This window comes from Cygnus atratus, chromosome 8 (genome assembly GCF_013377495.2).
Source record: "Cygnus atratus isolate AKBS03 ecotype Queensland, Australia chromosome 8, CAtr_DNAZoo_HiC_assembly, whole genome shotgun sequence".
Classification (NCBI taxonomy): Eukaryota; Metazoa; Chordata; class Aves; order Anseriformes; family Anatidae; genus Cygnus; species Cygnus atratus.
Window position 1 is genome coordinate 7,043,660 of NC_066369.1, and position 20,265 is coordinate 7,063,924.

The window sequence follows — 20,265 nt, forward strand, 5'->3', positions numbered from 1 at the left end:
AGATATAGATAGACTGTTGTAGTGTGGGGGCCAGAGGTAAGATTATTGCAATGAGTGAAAGAGAAAATGATATGAGACAAAAGCACCCATTCTCTTTGTAGATAGGCAGTACTCGGGTAAATCTGCTCGTGTGACAGAGGAAGAGTTGCAGTATGAGAAAAAAAATATATGGCTAGGTCTGCTGGAAAGTTCTATAAATACTGACCTAAATAGAGGGTGTAGACAAGGGAAAAGAGGAGCCAAGTTTGGAATGACTAAAATTTGGAGGGAAGATATGGGAAGTTGTATTAAGGGTGACTTGAAATAATAGTTGTGGTGGTTGGGGAAGAGCAAAGAAGCAGGAATATTAGCTAATAGCTACTACATCTGCATTGGTACTGTACATTTACCTTTAGGTAAAATTGTTGAGCAAAAAGAAAAATGGGGTTCATTTTTAAGTCTTCAAATGTGTTCTGCTACTTACTTTCAGAAGTATCTGTAATAAAATGGCTTTTGTGTTCCCATCTGATGCAAAAGTTTTTGTCTTCAGGTTGTCATCAGAAGACAGTGAGGAAGCTTCTGCTTATTTTTATGATAGTGATGATTCTGGTGAAACTGGAGTAACTTCACAGCATCAAGGAGAAATGGATTTGCTTGGAGAGATTCTGGACACGCTGAGCACACACAGTTCAGATCAAGGAAAACTCTCAGGAGCAAAGAGCCTGGATTTCTTTAGGTCAATGGATGACATTGATTACAAGACTACGGTTAGTCTCCTGCTTTTATTCGAAAAACAGTCCCATTCACTTCATAGTGGAATCCTGCACTTGTGGAATCAACAGCATGAGGACAGATACTATGGAATAGTCTTTAGAATTGCAAGTGTGTCATTCTACTGCTACAAAACAGCACAACCATGCTGGCAACTTCATGATGTATTTTCACCAGCCAAGGGATTGATTACACTTGTGTCACACAAGTCATCTGGGGCACAGTATTTTTCCCTTACAGCATTAACCACATACAGAGTTGTGAATAAAGTAATAATATACTTAATCAGATAGTTTAATACTATATTTAGCTGTTCAGTCTTGTATTCCCTGATCTAGTTATAGTGTTTGTGATATAGTTTACAAGGTATTTCAATTTTTACCTTGCATCATTAAACTAGTCACAGTGATACAGCGATGTTTCCGTCTTAAGTTATGGCATCCACTGCACCTGAAACACTGCTAGAATAGTAATCTAAAGATTTGTAAAAGCGTACCTTTATCCTGTGCAACTTTAGATAGAGTTGCTTGGGACCCAGAGTGTAAGCAAACTTCTTTATGGGTCAGAGCTCTTGCCTACAACTTTAAAAACCCTCACCTGCTGTGACATTAGCTAAAAAGAAGTTGGTGTTTTTGAATTCAGGCTTATATCAGCTGTCCAACATTTACTGTTGCTGAAAGGAATCCTATGGTCAAAGATTTGTCACTGGAACAACGATTCTGACACAAATGTTTAAAAAGCTTGTAAAATTTGATATTATGAATGTCACATAGGGGTCACATTAATAAGCTGCCCATTTTTCTTTGTTTGGCTAAAAGATTTAATATTGAAAGTTGGTATAATTAATTACTGAAGCAAAGAGGAAATGCCATCTGGTTTCAGTTTTAGTCCAACTCCTTCTCATATTATGGTACAAAGTAGCAAAGTATGTCTTTGTTCACTGTCAAAAGTGCTTGTGCAAAGACTGAACGGACAGGGGAGCCAGACTCTTTCCTTTGTGCAAAAGGTGATCCCCATGATAAGAGACAAAATAGCCTGGCAAGGAAGTAAAAACAAAACAAAACAACAACAATAAAAAACTTGATTTGTAACATTGAAACCCAAAGGGTATATCCATGATTTAGGAACACACAAAATCCATTACAGTATTCTTGTTTCAAAACTGCCATTTTTTCTTGTGACATTAAACATAAACATATTCTTTCTTTCAGAACAAGTCAAATGCACCTAGTGAGAGCAACCTTACCCTGCTCTGCAGCAATGCTAATGATCAAGCAGACTGGAATCTCGGTCAGGATGATAGTGTCCTCCATGGGAAGCAGCTCCCTCCATCGCCAAGGAAGCAAGTTTCTTCTGTTGGACATAGAGAATCTCTCTCAAGACTGGAAGAAGAAAGTAGTGAGAAAATCTTTATTACTGACAAGATGGACACCTCTGGTGGTTGCATAACATCCCCATCTCCCGTACAATCAAGTGTCCAGTTTGCTTCTCTAGAAAGTTTCAAGGAAGGCTATTCTTCCTATAAGTGTGCAAAGCAGAATGAAACACTAAGCAATACCTCAGAAGATCAGCTCCCAGCAAGTCTTGCTCAACATCCATCCATTCTGGTCCCTTGGGAGAAAGATAGGAAAGAAGGAAATGAAACTCCAGATGAGGGTGGGCTTCTTCAAGAAGTGGTATCTTTATGTAAACTGAGTTCTGCTTTTCACTATGGTTTAAATATTTCAAAGGATAGCTTATCCAGCAATAGCAGTGGAAATAAAACGTAAGAAAACTATTAGAAGATAAACTTGACTCCCAGAAGAAATTTGAAGGGAGGCTACTCAGGACTCCATATAACTCCATGTAACATTTTAACCAAAATATTAAAAAGGAATAAGAGATTTCAATTACAAAAAAAAGTAATAATTCTCTTCAGCTGAATATGCATTTTCTGCTACTGGAACATTTGCTTCTATGTTTACCCAGTTCATTTGTTGGCTGTAGTTAGGTCCACAAAATGGAACTAAGTATATAAATGCACTCTTAAATCAGGTACTAGTTAGTCTCTGTGCTAAAAATACAGCAGGTGGATGGTGCTTCGTAGCATTTACTTCCTCTAAGCAGCAGGAAAGGTATCACCTAATAGGTAACCAAGTTTTGAAGGTACTGTAGTAATCCCATTAAGCAGGAAATGAACCAAACAATCTAGATTTGTTTGAAATGTACAAATGTTAATGCTTTTAACAAATAATAATTGCCTTAATCTTTTGAGAAAAGATTTATCTTAGAAGATGAATGCAAACATACAAAACAGCAATAATGATTTTCCATGGCAAGAATTTGCTTCAGCAAAGGCAAGGGGTGGGGGGGAGGAAGTCTTTTTAGATTAAGGAATAGCTTGTGAATATAACTTGGAACTTACTGCAAACTAAAACTGTCGCCCTGTCTTCCAGACTTCAAAAAGGTAGTGCATGCTTTTCTTTCTTCTGTAAAGTACATGAAGTGCTGAATTATAATGTGAAGTTTATGAACTTCTGTTTACAACTAAGACACTTTAAAGACATGTTATCCAGTTTCTCTAGGTAGACTATTTCATCTAAAAAATTTCAGAAAGGAACATGTAAGTGGAATTTATAGATTTCTATTTTTTATTTTTATTTTCTACAGTCTACTAGTATTTGAAAAATTATTTGTGCCTGTTTGGAACTATTTTCTTTTGATTCTTAGAAGCTACCTTTTGAAGGTAGTATGAATTACTGTTACTTAGAAGTCATATTTAGTTAAATTATTAAAGATTAATGACTGGGAATTACTTGTAACACTAGAAAACTGAAATAACTGATTGAGCTTAAGACAGTATATATCCAACTCTCATTTTAGCCAAGTTGAACTTCTAAAAATCTCTTTCCAAAGGCAGTGAAGGAGAATATATGGACTTGTACATTGTATTTAGAACAAGCATTTGTCCTCCTTCTGGCAGCATTCCTGAACAATTTGCATACATAGAGCGACGCTTTCTGTTCCCCTGCCTTTTTTTTTTTTTTTTAATTTCCCCACACACTTTTCCTTTTTCTGTATCTCCACCTTACCATACATACATTCCTTTCTCCAAAATAGCTCAGGGTAGTAAAGGTGTGAAGTAAGTTTCAGTAGATTATAGTTCTCAGCTTTGAAGGATCTTTTGTGATGCAGTTAGTAGAAGTAACAAATGGGTATAAAATGAACTGTGCCTGAGAATAATGTAATGCTCTTCTATACTGATGCCAGATTTTACTTTTTCATTTTCTTTCCCCTTTTGGCATGAATGTTGAGTCTTAGCCTCAGTGTCGGCCTGAGTGAGCAAATTAACGAGGTCAGGAGTTGGATCAGATTGTGCTTTAGCATCTTTATTTTTGGTTGTTTGTAGCAAAGTTTAATATCAGTTGCCATGATGAGATTTATGAATGATTTTTCCTCCTAGCTAGCAAAAATGGAAAGGGTTTTTCTGTTGTTGTTTTCTGGTTTTGGATTGTTTTGGTTTTTTTTTTTTGGTGCTTTCTTACAAGGCAGCTGACTTAAGGGAAAAGATCGATATCATTAGGCAATGTTTGATGCTTTACTGAAGAGATGCAAAGACATCTCTGCAAAAAGGTTCAGCTCTGCATTCCAAAATATTGGTATATCTGCAGACAAGGGAAGAGCCAGTACTTGTCATTGAGGGTAAGCCTCCAGAATTAACTTTTTTAATCAGTGCATTGAAAGTTAAAGTTGTAAAAGTGGAAATCTTAGGGAAGGGTCTGTGTCTGATTAGAGCATGAACGTTCCTGAGGGCATCTGCAATCTCCTGCTGGAGAATCTTAGCATTCCTGAGTCAGAGATTTTATGTCCTGAGGTCTGTACTCTATCCCGTGTTTTCCTGTAATGTGTATCAACATGCTATGTAAGGTGGAAGGGGACTTTTTTATTAATATAAAAATGTTATTTGGCAAAATATTTTACACTATCAAAAATCAAAAATAACATAAAAATTATTTAAAATCTTAGCTGTAACCTTTCCAGGTGGGTCAAACTGGATGTCTCAGGTGCTGATATGAGAAAGTGGCAGGGCAACTTCACAGATGCTTGTCAGGAGGTGGTATTAATGTCACAGTGGAGTGCATTCTTCTCTTTTGCTGGTACTAAATATTACCAAATGTAATTCTTTGAAGTGTGTCTAAGGGAAGATAGAAGACACAAAGGACTGTGTTCTTGTAGCACTTCTCACTTGTTCTCATTCATGTCCTTGCAAAAGCTGACAGGAATTTCAAAGTTTGCCTCTTCTTTTCATCTACATCTGAGACTGTTTCAGGCCACAGTTCTATCTAAGATCATGTTGTTGTCTTGATTTATTAAAGATAATAAGCAGTATTGATGTCTTATCCAGAAAATAGAATAATTTCAGAAATTATGGCCATCATGCCTTTCAAATCTATCAAACATATAAGTCCAGGAATGCTGCCAGAAAACGGTTTTAAAAATATCAATCTGATAGAATAAATCCTACTGCCTTTACATGAGACTTAGACACTGAATTCCTGTTTTCACATAGATTGTCCCATTCTCACTTCTGTGCAAAAAATATGGAAGCCTTATGAGGCTGCTAATATTCATATAGTTATTATGAGCATGAAATTGAAAGTTTAATACCGAAATCTCTCAAAATTGGTGCATCATGGTAATAATTCACTCTTTCATTGAGTGAAAATGCAGGCTGAATAAAAAGTAAATAGCTGAGTTAAAGATGGGAGATAAAATTCAGCTTACAGTTATTCTTTAATTCAGTTGCCATTAAAATGTTATTTACTGTGTTTCTGCCACATTTTCCTGACTATTTATAAAGCCCATAGTGTTTTCACAGTCATTAAATAGTATGTCTTTTTGGTTTTGAGCCTTGTATATGTTCAAAAATAACTTGGTCTTATACCTGTGTTGAATTTAAATGTAGGTACCTTTTAGGCGTGTAATTTTACAGAATCTTTTCCACTTACTATCAGTGATCCTTTAAAAAGGCTTATATTTGTGCCTTACTTAAACATCAGTACCAGTTACCAAATAGATAAAAGTCCAAAATGGTATTTCTGGTTCAACACTGTTCTCCTCTGTCCTCTGATAATATAAAACCGTCTATTGGCTACATATGCAGTATTTTTATTACTACATTGGATTCTATATTAAGATAAATTGTCCAGGTCCAGTACTTTTTCCAAGTTTTATACTTGTATCTCTCTTACTTGTGGAAATTCTTCTCATGTCCTTGAAAACCATCAGCATTTGTCACCAGCTATGGGTGAGAACTGATTTCTGCTCAGTCGGAGCTCCTGTGGTGGTCTTCAGAGGCATCTCTTTTTTTCTATCACATCAAGATCTCAAAAATCTTCCCATTCTTCCTGTTTAAGGGAGAGATACCAGGTTATTCGATTAAGCTTTGGAATCTCTTACTTACATTTAGGAACAGATTTCTGACATAGACAAACTAGGACTTGAATTTAGTATCAAGTTCATTTCACATACGTCTGCCTGAAATGAGCTGTAGTTCTCATTTGATTTGGAGGAAAAAATTAGGGGCAGTAGAAAGATTCCTGGATTGTTCCAATGAGGCAGTGAAGAAGAGCCTGAGAGTCCCCAAGAAGGATGATAACTTTGAGGAAATCCAGATTTTAAGATATTGTTTAATATTCTAGCTTGGTTGTAGTGATTCCAACCCAATCATATAGGTAAAAGGAATATTGTCTGTGTGATTAATCTCCTATGGGATGCCTGGAATGGATACGTTGTCCCAGTCAAAGCCTTCCCATCCATCCGTATAGAGTTGCACCATTGTGAAAAATGGCACAGATATTTAGGGAAGAACAAAAGAAGGAAGGACCTGGGACACAAAGGTGATCCCTACCCTCTATGCATGCAGAGGGCAGTCTTTGTAGTGAAGGCAATGGTTTGCTCTTCCATCCTGCATATTTGGGGGGTCATGTAACTCCTAAAAATAGACTTGTTCTGAGGGAAAAATGTAGTCGTAGAAGTTCTCATGTACCATTTTGACTGAAACCTTCATTGTCATTTAGCATTTCAGTGATACTGCTGCTGTTTGGTGAGGGGTGGGGTCATCAGAAATACCCGGCACTAGCTGAAGTCCCCTCTCAGGCACTGTAATGCAGACTTCAGTGGGAGTTTTAGACCCGTGCTGGGTGCTTTTCAAAATCCCACCCAATCTGTTAGAGAACTGTTTTGTAGATGTCTTTTCGAGTTTTAGAATGAGCTTGTTATAACGTGTGTTCTTGTAAACTGTGTAAAGTTCTAGGCAAAAGAAAAGGTAAGCCAGGTTTTTTGAACAGCTTCTGTTTTTCGACCTACAATCAGTTATACTCAGTCCTACTGAACAATCTTTCTTTGGTGCAGCTGTCTAATCAAATTGCTAGGAGCATCTCAAATCTTTTCTCTATGCATGTAATTTGAAGGAACATTTCATGCAATAAACAAAGTGCCAGCATGAGGCCCTTTTAAATGCATCCCCTGTGAAATACTGCCTGTAATACCCTGTCCAGCAGAAAGGAGCCTCGTAATGCTGACCTCCCTGGCTCTGCAGGGAGAGATCAAGGGTGGTCTTCATTTCCAAGGGAGTTAGTACCTTGTCTCTTGGTGCCAGGCCTCAGTCCAGGTGCTGTGAGACTCCAGCCGGTTTGCTCCCAACAGACTGGAATTTCAGCCTAAGCAAATGTGGCTACTAAAAATTGTGTCCAAGGCAAGCAGCTTCTTTATTGCAAAACTTGGTTTGGTAAAGGCTATCTGTTCCCACAGTGAATCTTTGGAGTGTGAATGTAGAAATGCACCAGCAAAAGCCGTGTGGATGGATATGTGACTTGTATTCAGTAACCTCTTCTTTGCTGCTATTAGATGTGTATGTCTTTGCCAAGCGTTGTTTACCTGCTAACAGAGTCGGGGCTGAACAGAATGTGTCCTTGTTCTCAGCCCAAGGGCATGGGTCACATCTGGTCTAGAATATGTCCTTGTCCCCACATAGGGGGGTGAGCCACGTCATGGTCTTTGGGCTGGATGAGAATAAAGGAACAAAAAAGGGATGGTATGGTTTTGTACAAGTTAAACCTGCCTCAATTACCTTTGTGTTGTCTGTTTCATGGTTTCAGTTGGTGGCCAGATGAAAGTACTTGATACAACTTTCCTGGAGGCTGCTAAACTTCTAAGTAGAGATGTCTGAAGAGGCCACAGCCGGCTTAGTCTGAGGGCCACCCACTGCCAGTGTAGGGCTGTCAGCATTTTTCCTGAGTTGGAGTATGAAGCAGGTAGCACAGTTGGAAGTTATTCCAAGGTTTACTGTAGTAAAGGGTACTCAAATTTATTTGTACTATTCCTTAGGTCAATACTAACAACATTAGTATTTAGAATCCAGTAACAGTATTAGCATTTGAAAACTAAGTTGAGTTCAAGTTTTTTATGGTTCTGTGTGAATTGACATTCTGTTTCTGTTAAAAATAAGGGAGCTACTTGTTTTAGGAGGGGAATGTGTTGACTTTCAAATCTTCAGTGAATTTTGTGCAATATTTCTCCTTGTTTCAAAGTAATTTAGTAGTTATAAATGTGCACATCTGCTTTTCAAGCAAATCTTTGAAATGGTATTTTTCAAAAATGTGTAAAATTACATGTAGCATTGAAATATGCTTGTATGATAAAAACACGAAGAATATATTCTAATGAGGCAAATGTATATTTTCAATGACCAGGCATGATTATGGATGTCACATTCTACAGAAATAATAAAGCCTAAGCCAATGTTCACATACAAGTAAGTGATTTTAAATTGAAGATTAAATACTAGAATTTATAATGTTCAATTTATCATTTGATCATTTGTTTAACATTGGTAAAAATAGGCAAGGAGTTAAGCATCACTTTTCATTACCGCCACCGAGGTGACTGTTCAGGGTGATGACCGTATTGTTAAAAAGAATGTAGTTTGTGACATCCCTAATTATCATAAGTCATTACTTAAAAGATCTACTGATGTTGCCAGTATACTTTTAATTTTTCGTAAATTAATTTCTTTGTATATTGATGTACATTTTGTTTTTACCTTTGGTTTTCCTTGAGACCTTCTTTAAATTAATTTACTTGAATGAGGCAATAAAGCACTGTGGAACAGCTAGTTTTTGTGCAGCCTATGCACAAGCACATCACGTCTGTTAATTCATGATATTTGAGTAGGAAGAAAAATTTAAAATGCTTACATGGTTAGCAAACTGACAATTTGTTTTCTTTAGATATGTGTCAGATATGATGAGAAATGCCTCAACATGGAACAGACACATTACATATCCCAAAACTTCTAATTTTTTTTTCACAACATTTCATTAGTGGCCTTTGAAAACAATCTGTTAATATTCTTGTGTCCTTTAACACCTGTAGGAAAGGCATAAAATACAGGACACTTTGAGATTTTATTGATCATTTTATTGATTTTGGAAACAAAGGAACCTAACCAGCACTGTGCTATAACAGGTTTAGAAAATTAGAAATTTAGTTAATCACTGACCTGTAATAAAACTGGAACCAAATCTCAAAATTTAATCCATCCTTTTGCACCCTCTGGACTACTGTTCAAAGTCATCTCAAGAATTGTAATTCAGACCTTAGACTACTATTGGTAGTGCACTGTGTATACGTAGTAAATAAGCAGTGTTTTTTGTTTTGTTTTATTTCCAAGTTTGTGATGTCCATAGAAGTTCTTGGTGAACTCCGCATTACCATAAAGTGCCCAACACTGTATTATAAAATAAAACTTAATATCAAAACTCCTTGGGTGATGTAGGTTCTTGTTTGATGGGTTGACATGAATTTTCATACATGTCAGGCATATGGATTAAAATAATATAAAAATACTGTCATAATTGGAAGTTTTTATCCATTGAATGTTCATTTCAGTTTCTCAAATACAGAGAAAACTGACTGTTTGCTTATTAATTGCAGTTTATACAATACAAAAGTTAAATACTGATGTCCTTTGTAATTCCAACAGTATATTAGTATCTTTTAAAAATCTGGTCTGTGATTCGCTCTTCTGAATTAAAAACATTTTGATATGCAGGCAAACTATGGAGGCTGTGATTTTAGTATTGGTATACTCAATCCACGACTGATGAAAGAATTACAAATTACATTCATAGAAAACAATGTGGGGTGTGATATTAACACCTGCTAATAGACTCATACTAGCTTACTCCAGCTAGCAGAATGATACCAGCTGTGAATGCTGGTAGCACAGGGATCTTCGCTGCTTGATAAAGCATCTTTCAGTCATTTTTTCCTGTTGCCAGTAGATGTGCCCACGTATTTATTCAGCTCTGAAAGCAGATGGCTGTGACAATGAATTTCTTGTTGCAGGTCCAGTGTATGAGCCAATGGAGGACATTAGGAACAAGGAGAAGCCTTCAATCTTTCTCGTGAAAAATAAGTAAGCAGAATGAGTGAGCATGTATGAAGACAATAAATCATTATGTTTCAGGTTAAGTTTGCTCACTTTCCTCAGTTTGCTATCTCAGTGCACTGAGAATGCACTTGCAACTTGCTGTCTACAGGCATTTCAGTTCATTAAATTCTTCCAAACTTGAGCACAGCAAAGGATCGAAAAAGAGCAGGTAATAAGACAAGTTAGTCTAACTTAAGTTGGCAAATTTTACACAGGTGGTACAGCAGGACTCTGTTCCTGTCAATAAAATGATAGCAAATGTCTGTCTATGAAAAATGAATTATTTCAGAGGGCTTTGCTCTAACAGTCACAGTAAGACCCTGAGTATGAACACTGGCATATTATGAAGAGTTGTGGCCATTTGGGGGAAAAAGGCAGCTCCCAAGTACTGTCATGTTTGGGGCTTGTTTAGGAGGAGAAATCATAAACGTTCCTCTTCATTAGTGTTCATCAGCTGCTTGTGCTGCAAAAGCAGCTGAGAATGTTGCTTTTGCAAGATACTTTTACACAATACAGCTGCAGCCATACCTGGATGATAGACAAAGCATTTCATTTTCTTTCCAGAACTCATTGTGTGTTAACTCATGTTCGTAAAAGGAAAAATAACTTTATCAAATTCATGGATTTAGATTTTTATTTGATGTGACAAGTGATAACAACAACAAAAACCTAAGCAATGCCTGAAGTTATGTTGGGGGGTTGCTGGTATTCAGATAAAACAAAGTAGAGTCAGTCTGCAGATTTTCATCAATCAAAAAAGAAAAAAAAATGCTAGCAGCTTCTTAAGCTTTAAAACCCCAGAGGTTGTCAATCCTGCTACAAATTCTGTATGAAATATAAACAAGTACTAGTTCTAAAAGCAAAGTTTGTGAACTACATTTGGATTATGCTATGGGCCATATATCATTTCCTTTCCATTGCTCCTATTTCACATTTCTTCTGAAAGTTGAAGGGCCGAGTCCTGATGGCATACTGCTCCACACATTCTCTTTTTCAGGTCTACTTCTTCCCGCAGATAATTGTCACTGAAGTGCTGCAAACAACACAACAGCACAACAGCAAAACCTACCAAGCAATACTGAAAACCAAAGGAAAGACATGAGCTACAATGAATCCATTAAACTCAGACCCTTTTCCTTTCAGTCTCATTATCTATTTTTAATTGTTAAGCCCTACAAAGTATTCAGTATCATGGATGAGATATAATGGAAAATGTGCTCTGCTGTGTAAAGCACAAATACCAATGCATTTGTCTACAGAAGTTTGTTTTTCAGGTGTGTCCAGTTCCATGAATAGCTCAACTAATGCGCTTTCCAAGGTGAGTTTTTTTTTTATAGTGGTATAAAATCACTTCATTTTGTTTGTCTTTATGCACTTCCCGAATAGTAAAGAGGAACGTGTGTTTGTGTTCATATGCATCTGTGGGTACAAGCGTATTGATTTAAATTCACACATTCATTTATTAAAACAAAACAAAACATATGTAGACAAGTTGAGTAACGATCAGAGAGGCCAGTTGGCTTCTTCAGTCTCTTAAACAGCAGAAGAGAAGATGTGAGGTGGACAGGGCTGAGGAATGAGTGTGGAGTACCAGAGCAAGTAACTGCTCCAGCGGAGGCAGTGCCAAGAATAGACATCAGCACAGAAAGGGAGTGGAGAGAAGATGGTGAGGAGGAGTAGGGCAACATGTGCTGAGATCTGCAATGCCAGGTGAGGCAGTCCACTGCAGGGCCATGAACGTGGGCAAACACTATGAAGGGAGGAGGAAGAGGAACGTGTGTTGTACGTGTTCCAGCCGGATGCTCTGCAGGGCGGAGTGTAATCCCGACTGAGCGGGTAGGGAATTGTGCTGATGAGGGCAATGTTAGAGAAATTAAAAAGTGATGGCAGCGCACATTTAAACTCTCCTGGGTTATGAACATGAGAGGTACAATGCTGAAGTTTGGTTGTGTGTATCACAATGGGCAGGGGGTGCTTTTGTGAAGCTGGATGGTTCAAAGGCCAAGAAATGAAATGTTTGACGTTCTGGTTTTAGCTTGGACATGCCCTTATTAAAACCTCCAGAGCCCAGCTCTTTTAGAGAGCATTTCAGGTTTGGTGACTTGATTTAAATTGTGGTAGATGACTGCTGAGTCTCTGGGTAGAAATTACTTGGAATGTGCCTTAAAAGTCATAGATACAGCAGAAAATTGTGGCTTGCTGCTCTCCTTGTTCTTCCTGCAACCCTTTGTTCAGTTCTGTGCTAGCCCTGGCTCCACATTTATTAATGCAACATTTTATAGCATTGGCAATTTTCTATTCACTGCTCTTTTTAAGAAAATAACCTGTTAATATAATACCACCTGTTTAGCAATGAGAAGGATTATGTACTTAAAATGTTCAGCTGAATAATACATACAAACATCTGACATTTGGCCTGATCTGAGAATAGGCGACATGCTTATTTAACGATTTTGAAAATGTTAAAATGGCGAGGTAGAAATTAAAATGTCATTTTAAAATATTTGTATTTAACTTATCTGATTCAGTCACTTTCTACATTTCCCCTTGGCATATTCGAACTGGGGGTCATGGTAGCAGCCTGATACTGTGGATACTTTGAACGATATCCTGAACACTGTTGGCATTTCAGCCTAATTAGTTGCATCCTATTTTGTGATTTGTCTTTGGTCCTTTGGGTTGCTGGCCAAGGATTTTTTTTAAGCATTTTTTTATGCTCATCAGTGTCTCTTTTTAAATGTCAACAGACCAGTACTTGTGTAATTGTGTTTAGCTTTTTTTTTTCCTCTTATTTCTTTTCTCCCCAGTGTCAGAAAATTTGACAAACAATTTCTACATCTCAAGCAGACTACACGAGAAAAATCTATCTCAGGACTGAGTGACAAACAGGGTCTGATCTAGTCAGTGCAGGTCTTGGGCTTAGCCATACATTTTCCTGGCCAAGTAAGTAGTCACCATTGCTGACAGTTTTGAACTGGGAAGATCTTTCCATGAGCTGGTTTAATCATTTTTGCCAGCAATAGGCCACAACACAGAGAGTGCAATCTAGCCACAGGGCAGACCTGCATCTCTCTTGGGCTGACTTCTGAAGGAAAAACTGATAGAGCCTCCTTCTCGCTGGGATCATGTTGAACGTTTTGTAGGTAGTCCTTGGGCAGCTCGCTCTGAAAGAAAATGCTTGGGCACCCGATGAGTTCAAGGTGTACATCGAGGGCTTGTACTTTTAGGAACCAAACTGTCAACCTGCCAATTTACTTTAAAGAGTCCTCACCAGACCTAATTGTGTGCCCAATGAAGCATTTTAGCATCTGGAGTCGCTGGGGTCAACAAGACATGGGGGTGCACTACCAGAAACCGAGGAAGAAAAGACATGTATCTGTTTGCTTATCTGTTTTGTGGTAAGTTTTTTTTTTTCTGCTGTCACTTGGCTCTGAGCGGAGATGACTCACTCTGGGGGTCTCACGTGGGCATTGCTTCAAGAAGCAGCACTGGGCAGTAGTACTGCAGGCAGCCTGAAAGAGGGCCCTGTGCGTTTTGCTCTGAACCCTGCAGAGGTCTGCAGGAGCACCTGGCTGCTCTCACACTGGCTCGCGGCACAGGCAGGGTGACCTGTCACCACTGGATGCACACCCACTTTCATTTCCCCATGTTTTCCTGTTTCTTGAGGAGATGATTAGAAGAGGCTAAAACTGCATTACTTCTTCAAGCTGTTTTACACTTGGAGGAAAAAATACTATGTACAACTTCCCCAGAGATTTAGGCCTTTCTAAGATTGTGCATTTAAGATTGTGAAATTGCTTAGGTGTGGCACATGAAATGCTGTTAATGCGTTGTGCCAGTTGCATGGAAGACTATTTATTTTGTGGGATGGAAAGCAGCTATTTAACCCGAGGCTGCCCTGTGCTGCGACTGCCTGCGTGTTGCAAACGTGCTGCGGTGCAAATAACAGCTGGCACAGGTGAGAAAAGCTCAGCCCCAGCGGCTGCGTGGGATTAGGATTGCTGTGCAGAGCTGTCCTGTCGGTTTGCTCTCACTCCTCCGATGCCTACCTTGCTGTCACTGGTTTTGAATCTCTGCTGCAAAATGAAGCTAAGCACAGGTGCCAAATGAAACTAAGTGGCTTTAAATTGGAAACACACATTTTTGTCATCGCTATTTATTACAATACATGCCAATGAAAATTGCAGTTTTGCTGAAACTACAGGGGAAATCGGAAAGGTCATGCACAATATTGAGCTAAGAAAAATGTCATGCTTTAAACCACACCACGAAGAGCATAAAAACAGATGAAGGCCTGTGAAGTTTTTCTCTGATCAAAAAAGATGATTTTAAGTCCTGATTTGGACATCGCAGTCTTGCTGGTGTTTTACACCATTAGATGAATTGCTGATAAATTGCTTTGCCAAACAACTTTGGGGAAAGAAAAATCTCAGCCTAATGAAAGCAGAACTGAAAAGCAACTTTTATGAAACCAAATGAAAGTATTAACAAAAGTTGCTCAGGCTGGTTAGAGCATGAAATCTCAATACATTTTTGTTTCATAAATATAGGAGCCTAAAACCAGAAGGAGCCTAAACCCAGAAAAAACACCAATGAAATGAGAACTCTGTTTGGCCTTCAGGACACCACCTGTGCCTTGATTCATAATTTATAGTCTGACTTTTGATGTGCAAGAGGCCTTCACACCTCACGGCATGCATTATAGATGGAGGCAGTTTAGGTTAAAACATGCTTTTACCGTGAGGCATAGGGTGTCGCCCGTTCTCCACATCAAATTCATGTGTGCAATTTAAACAAGACCTTACTCTGCTCTCCATAAATATGCACCAGATGCATCTTTTATAAATGTTAGGTTTTGCAGCATCTTGACACATGCCAGTAGTTTGAAGCCTGTGCGTGCTTCATTGGGGCATGAAAGCCCATCCACTCATTCAACTGTGACGTTTTGCAATAGGCAAAATTTTAGTGTTGTCAGCTACTCCCCGTTCAACTTTATTGACTTACAATGTCTAATCTGATGCTCAGGCTTTGAATTGTTTTCAGAGGTGTCAGTTTTCTTCATCTGTGAGGTGACTGAACAGAATAGGAAAAGGAGCTTTGCCAAAATTCTCCAATCGGTGATTACTGACATTGTGTGACATTACAAATGTGAGGTTTGTCCTGCAATGAGACTTGCAGGAGACTCAGGGCTTAAGTTGTATGAAACAGCTCAGACAGTTTTGGCTGGAAAAAAGAATTCGCTGTCTCCTATTAGGGGACAAGCTTTCTGTTATGGGCCTGTATTTATTATGGTTGTTTTTAGAAGTGTATCAGCTGTGTTCTTTATTTAAAGTTGTAACACGGGGGATGTTCATTATCGATTAGCATCTTCTTGAACAATAATCACTAGCCAGACTTCACCACCGCTGTGTTCATCTACTGGAGAAGACAGAAAAGCAATGCTTTCCATTTCAAACCCTCAAGGCTAGGTTATGATGTTAGTGTTAATTGCTTGGCAGAGAAAAGTCTTTTAGTGTCCAGTTACTAAAATAATGGCAAAGCATGGTGTGTTTTTTTTTTTTTTTGAGATGTTCTTTAAGGGTTGCTACTGATTTAAACTTCCTAGAGACCCTTGGCAAACTCAAATACTCCCACAATAACTCGTGCATTTGAACAATAAATGCACCTTCATTTAAACTTCTGAAAAATACAAAATTGTTCAGTCATTTATAGTTAGGAACAACTAGTAGTGCTTGATGTAGCCCTGGAACAGAATGGAGGGATTGCAGCCATCACCAGCCTGGCTGGAGGGGAGCTTGCAGTGCAACAAGAAGCATTACCGTCGCTGGATATGTCCAAGGGGATCCTTTCAGTTGCAGCTAGCTGCTGTCTTTGTGGCAGTATGAACCTTGGTTTCTGAGGTTATTGATCTTTATTGAAAAAGTAGCAGAGAAACTGTTGGAGTGAGCAGAATGCACCTTGTGAAAATGGGACTTGCATTAAGTCAAGAAAATTCTTGCTGCTCTGCCATTTTTCTGTCTACACTTGTCCACAGTGCTGGGAAGTGTGCAGTAATGTGAAAAGCAGAGCATGAGATTCTTGGATTGTATAAACTAGCTGCACTGAAGCTGTATTGATTCATGCCACCGTGGGATGTGGCACAGGACCTCTCCCTTGGATGAGCACAGTACCATCGATGGGTGCAGACATCAGAGGATGCAGCAGGTTACTGTGCAGGTTGCTGTGCACAAAGCACTTCCATCTTATTTCCACATATGGAAAATGTTCCTCCATCACTCAATTCTAAACAGCAAATCTGACTTTTTAAACTGCATATATAGTTCTGGCATGAGGATAATTTCCTTTGTAAAGGAAATAATGAAACAGTCTCATAAAGCAACAAATATAAGTTGCATGTGGCTCAATATAATCCTTATTTATTGGTCATTTTGATATTTACACAGCAAAATAGTAACATGAATACACCAACTAAGCTATAAACATACTATGTATATACAGAGAAGGAGCGGTTAATTTTACATAAGGTGGAGAAGGCACATTATGCAATGATACACCATGATCACTTTGAGCTGGCAGAATTCTGGCCACAATATTTATATTCTCGCTAATGTAAATTCTCCTGTAACTGTCAGAAGGCTCTCTTTGCTGCTTTGCAGGCTGGATATCACCTCTTTCCATGGGAAAAGGGAGTGGACAGTGAAAGGGGAGCGCTTCATCCTTCCCATGCTTCTGTGCATCTTCAGAGGGATCAGACAGAGCAGGTTGTGTCTTCTACCTTAGCACCTTCTCCTTTGTACAAGACTGTTAGAAGTGAAGAGAAAGTTCAAATGTATAATGCTTGGGAGCATATTACGTGTTTGTTCCTTGAATGGGTAGGCTGCAAGTGATTGTGAACAAATTATTTTACTTTTGGCTTTAAAGTCAAATGAGGAGATAGCAAATATATTTTCAAAATATTTTAGGTCTTCTGTGTGGAGACACACATTCTCTCCATAACTGTTATGTTATTGCTCTTCTCTGAATGCCCGTGCTTCTCTACATATTCTGTTATATCCCTGGGCTGAGAAGCAGTAAATGGCTTGGCATTTGCTCTATCAGTCCTAATCCTTGGCTTAAATTTTAGTAAAGATGTTATTTCACCTGTATAATGTATTCCCCTTTGTTTTAAACTGTTGTTCCTTGGCTGAGATATGGCCTGAAAGGGTCAGGCTTCCTCACCATGGTTGCTACAGCATGTTAAATAGCCACAGCTTTGGGCTTTTTTGTGCTTCTCCAGGCTGCTGTTGAACTTTTTCAGCTGCAGAGTCTGACTCCCTGCCTTCTTTGGATGTTGTTTCGTTAATTCAGCTTTGGTCCCTTTCTTGTTTGTTTCTTATAAGATTGTAAGTAGGGTTTTAAATATTTCACATTTTAATCTCTATTTGCAATAAAACTCCCTCCCTCGAAGTTACCCTACACCGATCTGCCTCAGTAGGCAATTTCCATGCCCTGACTCACCACTGTCCTCTTTTCCATGGCCTCGCTGTTATGAACACCCCGCTTCACCCTCACTGCATTTGAAAGATTGCAATCCAGCTTTTACTTCCACCTTCCTCAAGTGTCGTCTGCTTTCATTCCCTTTTCTCCCCTTACTTTTGTGTGAATTTTCACCACTCCTATTTTCATCATTTCCTCTCTGCTGAGACAGACAGCAGTCACTTCTGATTTATTCTAATCCTAGTTTAAAGGCTTTTCCCCTGCCTTCTGTCTCCCTGACTTACCTTCTACAAACCACACTCATGTTTCACCATGAGAATTTTCCCTTTCTTGTGCTTTTATGGGTGTCTTTTTAATACTTTAGTAGCATGTTCCTCCAGAGCTCTATTTGGTCTGTATGAAAACTCTTCAGGCTTTCATCTCCTGTCTCTTCCTTTCTCTGTACCCATTGCTGGGTATCTTTCTCAGCCCTATAGATTCTCTGCGTGACAACACTTTCTTGGATGTTTTATTACAGATTGTTTTCCCGCTGTCTCCAAAATTTCGTCTAGAAAGTCAAACCACTGAGCAGAACAGAAAATGAGTTTCCAGCCACTTCTTTATTCTTGCTGTGTCTTTCACTGTGAACAATAACGCTTTCCTTCAGGTTACTTCTCCATGCAAACTGACCTCCATCTTCAGGTGCTTTCTGTCTTTTGTCCTTTTTCTTTGAATCATATAACAATTTAGGCTGGAAGGAGCCTCTTGAGGTCATCTACTCCAACCTACTGCTCAAAGAAGGGTTGACTTCAAGGTTAGATCTTTATTACCTCCTTCTGCTGCTTTCTCTGAGTTTATTTCTATTTTTCTTTCTCCTTCTACATTATTCACTGGGATCTTAACTTTTTTTTTTCTTTTCTTTCCTCTTTCTTCTCCTTTTAGCTTATACAACCATTATCATTGAGCAGAAATGCAGGAACATAAAGCAGGTATGTGGAAGCATCTTCTCTGCATCTGCTTTACTAGTTCAAAGCCACTGCTGCTCCTTGCTCCCAGTTCCAATTCCTGCTTCTAGATTCCCCCTCATTTTCAGAGCTCTCTGTCCCCAAGTCCTTCCCCGCCTGCAACCTTTCAGCTCTTCTTGTCCACTTACCTCTTGCTTGCCCTCTTGTTCTCACACATTACCATCTTTGCCATCTCTGCCTAGAGAGCTGCCTCGTCTTCGGGTCTCAGTTTTTTCAGTGAGCCGTAAGCCACGTGTGTAGGAATCTGCACAAAGCACACCTCTGTCATGGCTCACCCTCACACACCGTTCTTTGCAGTCTCATTTGCTGAGCATTATCTACCACAAACCGTACACGCTGAAAATCAACCTCTTATTTTCTTCAAATATGCATGTATTTCGAGGAGTGATCGTGCCAAACAAACTTTATAGTATTCTTTATTATGACTTGGCAGTGTCTCACAGGGCAAGTGCTGGGCTGAACTAAGAGTTTCAATTATTACATAATGCCATGATTCAAAAAGATCTTCTCTGAATCTCTGTCTCTTACTGCCATATTTTTGGTAACTTTTTTCTTTCTTTCCTTATTGCCATTTGAACTCTGGATTTAAACTGCAGCTTTGCAATGATTGCATTTAAATTCATAAGCTTCAGTAGTAAAGCTGCAAACTGGGCTAGAATAAAATCTGTTGTGCATTTGTGTTGTTACTGCATTATGCTCATCTAAAATTCTGCTCTTTTAACTCAGTTTGAATTCTACCATCCACTCCCATCTACTGTAGTGCCTTGTTTTGAAAAATATCTGTAAGGACTTCAAAAATAAAAAGAAAGTGCTTGCTATCAGAATTACTGCTAATCAGCTAACAAGGAAATATGTGTGAGTGACATGAGTGACATCGATACATCGATCTTAAATAATCCCTTAAGGGAATCATTGAAAATAAATTATGTATTGATCATTAGTTAAAATGATCACTTAAACACATGGATACTGAGTGTGTGTGCTCTATAATACAACTCCTGGAATAACCATGGGAAGTTGGATGTGTGTATCTGGGATATTTCACAACCACAGGAACAGATCATCTGAGCTGCAAGAAAAAGAAAACACCACCATGAACTTTCCATTCTGTTGCCTCTTTATTGTAGGTTCAATTTGTATGGGAGCAATGAGTTTGTGCTTTAATTTCTTCACTACGTGTGAAAATCAGCTGGATGAGTTAGTGCTAAAATTTGCCTCAACAGTTAAAAAAAAAAAAAACACCCTTGATCTGGGTCTATTTTTGGAATATCTTTTCTTTCTGTAAGAAAGATCATTAAATGGACTTGAAGATTTTCAAATGTCTCTTTCATTACGATAGTTTTCCAAACTTTTCCAGTTAATCCATTCCCTTCTACACATTTGTGGCTATTTTTTATTTTTTTTCGACAAATAGTTGCAATAATTTTGCTACTGAGGAATACGGTGATATTATCCCTGTTTCAAAACAGGAAAATGCGGATACAAAAAATAATTTGCCTGTGCCTATATGGATGTCTGAACTCCAGGACTGTTGAGATGCTCTTTCATTATTTCCAAGCC

At 38.5% G+C, this 20,265-nt stretch overlaps 1 protein-coding gene across 2 annotated transcripts in view; it reads left to right on the forward strand.

The window, feature by feature from the left end:
* DENND1B (DENN domain containing 1B) overlaps positions 1-9,840 on the forward strand; it is a 159,299-nt gene extending 149,459 nt beyond the window's left edge. For both annotated transcript variants that reach the window (XM_035537601.2, XM_035537603.2), the window contains 2 exons: positions 530-746; positions 1,962-9,840. In XM_035537601.2, coding sequence (XP_035393494.1) covers positions 530-746; positions 1,962-2,519 — 775 coding nt within the window. In that variant the 3' untranslated portion in view covers positions 2,520-9,840. The remainder of the gene's footprint in view (positions 1-529; positions 747-1,961) is intronic.
* Positions 9,841-20,265: the final 10,425 nt, after the last annotated feature.